Source organism: Cupressus sempervirens, chromosome 1 (assembly GCF_028749045.1).
Source record: "Cupressus sempervirens isolate cs-2001-9-10 chromosome 1, ASM2874904v1, whole genome shotgun sequence".
NCBI lineage: Eukaryota > Viridiplantae > Streptophyta > Pinopsida > Cupressales > Cupressaceae > Cupressus > Cupressus sempervirens.
This window is the reverse complement of record NC_143118.1, coordinates 754,368,319-754,375,846: the sequence shown is the minus strand read 5'-3', so window position 1 is coordinate 754,375,846 and position 7,528 is coordinate 754,368,319. Positions and strand designations below refer to the sequence as shown.

At 34.7% G+C, this 7,528-nt stretch overlaps 1 protein-coding gene across 2 annotated transcripts; it reads right to left on the bottom strand.

Moving 5' to 3' along the window:
* Positions 1-530: 530 nt before the first annotated feature.
* LOC149580095 (putative protein phosphatase 2C 2) lies at positions 531-5,821 on the bottom strand. 2 transcript variants are annotated; one of them, XM_089789097.1, is made up of 5 exons: positions 4,590-5,821; positions 2,761-2,922; positions 2,058-2,228; positions 1,790-1,969; positions 531-1,261 (listed from the first exon to the last, which is right to left on the bottom strand). In XM_089789097.1, exons 1-5 carry the CDS (start codon positions 5,385-5,387, stop codon positions 884-886), a joined length of 1,689 nt encoding a protein of 562 aa, XP_089645223.1. In that variant the 5' UTR covers positions 5,388-5,821; the 3' UTR covers positions 531-883. The 2 variants fall into 2 exon arrangements, with proteins under 2 accessions (XP_089645223.1, XP_089645215.1); XM_089789089.1 differs by having other exon boundaries at positions 656-1,261; positions 2,058-2,231; positions 4,590-5,524.
* Between the last annotated feature and the right edge of the window lie 1,707 nt (positions 5,822-7,528).

Below are 7,528 nucleotides of genomic sequence, written 5' to 3'. Positions count from 1 at the left end.
TGTGTTATACCCCTACTTCTAATGAAAAGGTTGCTCATAGGAAAAACTTGACATTTTGAGACAAAATAATATGTAGATAGATTAGATAGATTGTATCCTTGTTTGAATCTAGAAGATGGATGAACTATTACAATAGGGTATAGAAATAATCACTGGAGTCTTTAGAAAGGTTGAATAGTTATATAACTCTAATATATTATCATTGTTAATGGTTCTCAAGAACAAATGAAGTCTTGTATACAAATAACAAAATGGTTAAGAAGATTTACTTGACATCAGTAAAATCATAGTTAAGCTTAAGTTTTAAACTTTGTAGAATATCGTAAAGCTACATATTGTAAAGCTGCTTTGAGCTAGGAAAATTTGGGACAGCCATGAGAAGCAATTCTAATCAGAATAATATTTTGATACTAGAAAATAATAAGACAATTAACCATAAACATATATTAACAAGAAAAATGTATTAAACTAAAAATTTATCCACCAAACCTTGTCATTTTAGATTCAGTGGCTGAACATTAGAAGAAATGTAAATCACTAACATTTTTGAAAAGAATCAATTAAATTCTGTAGCTTTACATCCCCGTATAAAATTCATGGAATCTAACTGAGAACAACATTTTCCTTGTTGAACAAATCAGCTGACACATTCTCCTTTAGACTTCCTAGAGTATAGTCATAAACATTACCAATCATACCTCTAGTTTCCTTACAAAATCTTTAGCGCTCTGGATCTTTTTTGATATGGGAAAGAGGGCTGTTATTATTCTTCAAGTATTTTCACAAACCTTACCAGTTCCCCTAACTTATCTGGTGCCCAAAATGGTATTAAAGGCCGACTGAATTTTCCTACATAACATTACATCTTATCTACATTCAGTGTTTAACTCTTTTTTCTGCAGAAATTTCTCAGATCAACAATCATGACGCTAACATCATCGAGGGTACCCCTGGATGTAGAAAGCTCTACAAGCTTTTTGCAAGCCATCATAGGACCTCTTTTAGACAATTGGGACCCGGGCATTGTATTCTCCTTAAGATCTTCATCAATGCACCCTATATTGGTACAGTTGCCATTCACACTCCTGACTTTCAGAATCTTTGGCAGAGTTCCCAAAGAAATTTTCCTGGCCTTTGGTGGGGGGCTACTGTTCTCATTCCATGCTTGTCCTAGTTGAAGAAATTCAGGAAGTTTATATTGTTCTTGCCTTTCTTCTATACAAAAAGGTCTCGCAATGTCCACTGCTTCTTGATTATTGACCTGATACAAGTAAAAGCATAATAAAAATGGGTTGTACAAGATATTTTCCACAAAGTAGTCAAATTATGATGCTGTTATAAGAATTAAATTGTGTAGTTTGGCAGCCGAACTTATTGCTATATGTTTCATGAGTTAATAGTGAGTATTATCTTAGATGGAACGAGTGCTAGTGTACTATTCATTCTCGTAAAGGTAGGGTTCTACTTCTTGTAAATCCACTACTCATAAAACGTTGGATCAGTAAATTTGACTGGAAAACTACACAGTTAAATCATGATAGCACTCTCTTATAACATAACAAAAATGTTTTACTGAAACAAAACACAAACATTAATTCATACTTCTGGGTAAGATTGTGTGTTAATTTATTAACATCAATATTTCAGATCATACTCAATGATCTATCATCAGAATGAGAGAACTAAGAAAGTAGACAGAAACATTTTAGATTAAAAAATGCACACACTCAAGGTTCTCACTATGGACAGCATATTAGCAAACAAATAAGAATGCGAGCTTCAAGCCTACCTTCTCCCAAAGTCCATCAGATGCCAGTATCACAAATTCACATTCAGATGTAATAGGCAGCTTTCTGGTGTCTGGTTCAGATGACACCCATTGTTTTAGAGGCAAATCTCCTATGCTTCTAGATACAGCTAAGGTTCCCTGTACTCTCCAGGTACCATGATGAATATCCACATAACCACCCTGCAGTAATCCTCAAAAAATTTCAGCAATCCTATCAATGAAAAAGGTAGGAAACAAATCAATGCTGCAAATTGTGCTTAATGGTTACCAGATTTTCAATCCTTTTCTTTTCTTTCTCTATTCCTGGTTTATGATCCAGGGTAAGGGCTTCTGCATTTCCGTTTCTACTTAGTACTGCCCGGCAATCCCCAACATTACCAACAACTAAGCAACCATCCTTGATAGAAGCAGTTATACAACATGCCCCACTGCTTACACCCTGCTTCAATTTAAAGCGGGTTAGACAAATCTTACAAAACCAATATTAAAATTTGGACTCAATTTAAAGTGAGAAGAAATTGATAATAGATATATATGGACAATCCATACTCTTATATTTGTGCTTTTGGATGAGGTTGAGTGTGTTTTTAATCATCAATGTTTTGGATCATACTCAATGTTCCATCATTAGAATGAGAGAGCGGAATGCCAAAAGACAATCTCATGGTTCTCATCTTTTGGCATTCTTGAGCTCATCTTAATGATGGATCATTGAGTATGATCCGAAACATTGATGTTGAGTATGATCCGAAACATTGATGATAAAAAGAAAAACACACAATCTCATCCAGAAGCATAAACATAAGAGAAGAAATTTCCAATCTTCTAAATTTTTAGAGACATCATGTCTCAATCCAGAAAACAAGACCTCAGCAACAGAAATTGTCGCTCAAAGAAAATCCTTCAATAGAAAACAATTTAATGTTTCAAACCAAGATGATATTCCTACCCAGACTTTGCAAGTAGTTTACCTGCTCTAAAAACTGTTTGTCTGTGGCTAAATATCCAGCTTTAATTGCCTTCTCTAGATCTCCCGATTTGACCATCAAATCCTCAATATTTTCTCCAAGTTTCTCTGCAACAAATTCTGCAGCTTTTCGGCCTCCATGACCATCATAAACACCAAAGAATGCCTGCCAAACACAAATAACCACAGAAAATATAACAATTCTGTAATAACTAAATACGTCAAAACATCTGAAATTTCTTCATTAATGAATTATTACCACTCCACTTTTATCTATCTATCTCTTTAGCTAAACCAAAGCTGGAGAATGGTATTCGGAAGCATTTGTAATGACTTTTATCGATCTGTCAGGGAAGGAAACGTATGGCAAAAGAGTATGTCCATTGTTCATTGCATGTGACATAGGACTGGCAATTTAGATATCTGTGTAAATATTGTGTATAAATTTTGATGATATATGACTTACACAAGCATTGGGTAGTAAATACTTAAAACCTAGATTAGGCTTAGAATGCAGCTGAGAGCAGCAACTGGAGAGGATCATAAGCACTCCTTAAGGTTGTTCCACTGACATAGTGAACACTACTGAAGGCTGTTTACACTGGCAGATAGAACACAGAAAAATATGAAAATTATATATGAAGTTGTATTTATGGCATGACCCATTGCTGTTGCCAAGTGCGAGGGAAAGATAAAAGCCATGCATTCTACCCTCGTCTCTGCATGTTGTTTTCTTTTCTTAGCAAGTATTGAATTGAGATCTATTTCATCAAAACTGATATACAATACAACAATACAGAACGGCAGATTGAAGATCGCACATAAATTGTTGTTGTAACATCATGTTTGACCTATTTTATGTGTTAGTGCGATACCATATTGCACCTATTTGCTCGTGCAATATCATGTTCACCTATTTGATTGAGTTCTTTCAGGAAAATTTGTTTTTCTCGTAACTCATAAGCAGCTAATAATGACATATCATCCTTGAATGGTGGCAATTAGATACCACCTCTGCCTCATCAAGTGCGGCCACTGTCTCTACTTAGTTGAATCAAATCCTTTTTTGAATGACTGAACTTTCTTTTGAATTATTAATACAAACAAAAATTAGAGAACATCTGCTGCTATTCCTTAACAGGGCCTAGTTTGAGTAGATACTCTGGTTTATTTCTTTAGCCTAGCTCTGCATGCAATTGGTATGAAGGAATGTCTACTTGACCGAAGCCCTGCTAATAGAAGCAAAACAGCATATGGGGCCAGAATATTTCACCCTCATGGCAGACTGAATAATTAAAACTTGCAATCACCGAGGGAATTCAAATCTGTGTGTCCTTTTTATATTTTCCAGTTTCCTGGATATCTTGCTCTTAGACTAAAAGTTTTCAGGTTTAAAAGTATTTTTCTCAAAATGCAACGTTTGACATCTACAAAAAGGGAACTACTTGGTTTCGCCTCAAGAAGGTACTAGTAGGCTGCACCTCTCAAAAGATCATTGGATTACATTGCCTGCTATACGTTGAAAAGTTTAAAATATATGAGGCCAAAAATTTCAGCTAATGATCAAATTCTCTCTTTGGGAGCGGTGAAATTGTGCAGGATTTCTGAAAAAACCACTGGAACTCAAGAATGAGGATTTTGTGAGATGTGTAACAGACATGGGTAAGTATTCAAAACAACAACTAAAAGCAAAATCAGCTTATGAATAAGCAGAGTACCAATAATGATTCTGTATCCATATCTATAGCATGATATCCGGGTGTCAAAAAGACTTCCAACTTTTCAATCTTTCTAAGATTACCTAAACCAGAAGAATAGAAGGGTTTCTCTTACCTGCTGATCGTCCCCATTAATGTTTGTAGTGACCTTGTGGGTATCTTCCATGAATTCCTTCTTTCCCTTTTTACAGCAAAACCCATAGTACTCACCTTCAAAACTAACGCTTTCTTCCTTTGCAGCTTTGTCATTAAGGTCGATTCTTTTAAGCTCTCTGGGAGACTTAGGGATATCAAGCTTTGGAGGGCGTTTCCTTTTGAGCGGCGGAGAAGAAAGTACATTTAAACTGCCAAAATCATTTTCTAGCTCAGTATTGATCTCTGTCAAAACCCCTAGTTCAGCATACTCTTTCGCCTTGGTTGGAAATCTCTGTCTGCTCCCTCTCTGCGAAATCTTCAAGCTCTGCCCCAAAACACTCATAGTATTGATATGATCCGCCTGTAATGGAGGAGGGTGATTCTCATCATGAATGATGGGGCGAAGCCTGGAAGAATGTATTGAAATCTTTGAAGGAGAATGATGGTTCTGGTGATTCACATTGCTAAAGCTCAGATTCAAATTGGGGGAACCTGAATTCTTTGAAGGGGAATGATGATGCTGGTGATTCACATTGCTAAAGCTCAAATTCAAATTGGGGGAACCTACATTCTTCGAAGGAGAATGGTGGTTATTCACAATGCTAAAGCTCAGATTCAAACTTGGAGAACCTGCATTGCTCAATGGAGATGATCGCAGAACTGGTGATCCTGAATGTATCATTTCTGCAGTGGAATCAATATCACCACAACTCTTCAAGGATGGGGACCTGCATGAACCCAATACAGGGGAGCTTACACGAGCCGCCAAGCAAGACATATTTGCTATTTCTCTGCAGATTCGAACACCTAAAACACTTCACACAAAGGCCCCGAACATATAAATGCTAGATTTGGAAAAAGACCAAGTTTGAAGCTCCTTCGTTAATACACAAATATGAACCGAACAGCCCACGTTTGAAGCTTCTGTAATGAAAAAGCTTTGTGGGTATTTGAGAAAAACACTGTAAACCACTGCTTATTTAACAAAGAAACTCTTTCCCCGATCATGAAACCTGTATTGACATCAAATAGATAAACACGGGTGGATTGAATGCTTAATGGGAAAACCCAAATGCTTCACAGATTACTTTTTAAGTTGTCTGTGAGCCTTCAGAAAGAACAATGGTAGAATCATGTGGGCTAAATGTTTGCTCCTCTATTTTGGGTTTACGAGGAAGCGAAGACGATGGAACATAATCTTGTTGAATGCTTGTGTTGATTGCAACGGATTTGTTTTTGTCCGTTGGAAGAATAGCCGTTTGTAAACGTATGGATATTCTCATTGACGTCAGTTATCTGCCGTACTTATTACGCTCCCGTTTTCATTCATTTTACTTTGACTAGGCTTTGACTGGCGAGAAAATCAAATGTAGTGTTGTTCTTTACCTTGTCTGTTTGGGCGCTCCAAAAGAATTTTCCGCAGCTTTTTGACTCCTACGCCTATGCACCTACGCCTAACATAAAGTAACTCCATGTTTTCATGCTGTTAAGTGGGTTTTGTAGGTGGGAGTGGTGTTCTCCAAAAAAAAAAAAAAAAAAATTAGAAAATTAGAATTTGAAATGAGGTTTCGTTGTGTTCAAAGTGAAATTATTATTATTTTAATTTTTTTTGGGACAAATGGGAGGTTTGAACTAATAACCTTTCCTAAGAAAGCCATGCCAATTCAAATGGATAGTAGAGAAAGTTATACCTCTAACAAATTAAGAGATAAATTTAAAATATTTAGATAAAATTTAAGAAATAGTTTTAATTTTTTTAATAATTTTAATATTTAATTTTTCAAATGTTTCTTATATAAATCGTTTGTAACATTATTGATATAAATCTAAATTGACAAGTTTAAACTAAAAAGTTATCACAAATTTATTAGCTTCTTAAATAACTCCTTCAAATATTGAGCATGAGTAGGAGATATTTTTCAGAACAAGTTAAAGTATGATATTGTTACAAGGATTTTATTGTGTAATTTTTTGTGTCAAAGTCATTGGCTCATGTTTCATGAGTAGTGGTTCATAAAATCCATCTCCCATGAGAATGAACGAAACACTCAACACTCATTGGAAAATATCTCTTAGTTATCATTGATGAGCTTAAGGGGCTTTCTAGTGAATAGTTCATAAGGCACAACACTTGGTGAAGCTTTTGCAAATGGGGTTGCAAGCAAAAGAGCGGGTCCGTAGTTAAGTGCGCTCGAACTGAAATAGTACAAGAGTGTTTGAATCAAAAAACTACATAGTAAAATTCTAATAGCAATATCATAATATTGAGCATGTTAACCAATAAAGTATGGGGTAGGTCATTGTGTTAATACTAGCTTATTTTAGCTAGCTTCACTCCTCGAGCTCATGGCCCTTTGAAAAAGTTAAAAATGAAGGTAAATAGTTTTTTTTTTTTTTTTTTTTTGCTTGTGCTGGAATTTTTTGGGATTCTTGGAAATATATTTTAAGTTGGTTAGGTGAATATTTCTATTGCTGTCACACTATTAAATCTTATTTTTAAAATATTAAATTTTATTTTTCAAAGTGGTAAATACTTTTGACCAAAAATTATGAATTAAAATTTAATAAATAGTTTTAATTTTTTTCATAATTTTAATATTTAATTTTCCAAATGTTCCCTACATAACTTGTTAGTGACATTATTTATATCTCTCTAAATCGACAAGTTTAAACTAAAAAATTATCATAAACTTATTAGCTCCTTAAATAACTCCTTCAAATATTGAGCATAAGTAGGAGATATTTTCCAAAACAAGTAAAATTATGATATTGTTATAAGGATTTTATTGTGTAGTTCTTTGAGTCAAACTCATTTACTCATGTTTCATGAGTAGTGGTTCATAAAATGTCTCTCATGAGAATGAATGAACACTCAACTCTCATTGGAAAATATCTCCTAGTTATCATTGATGATCTTAA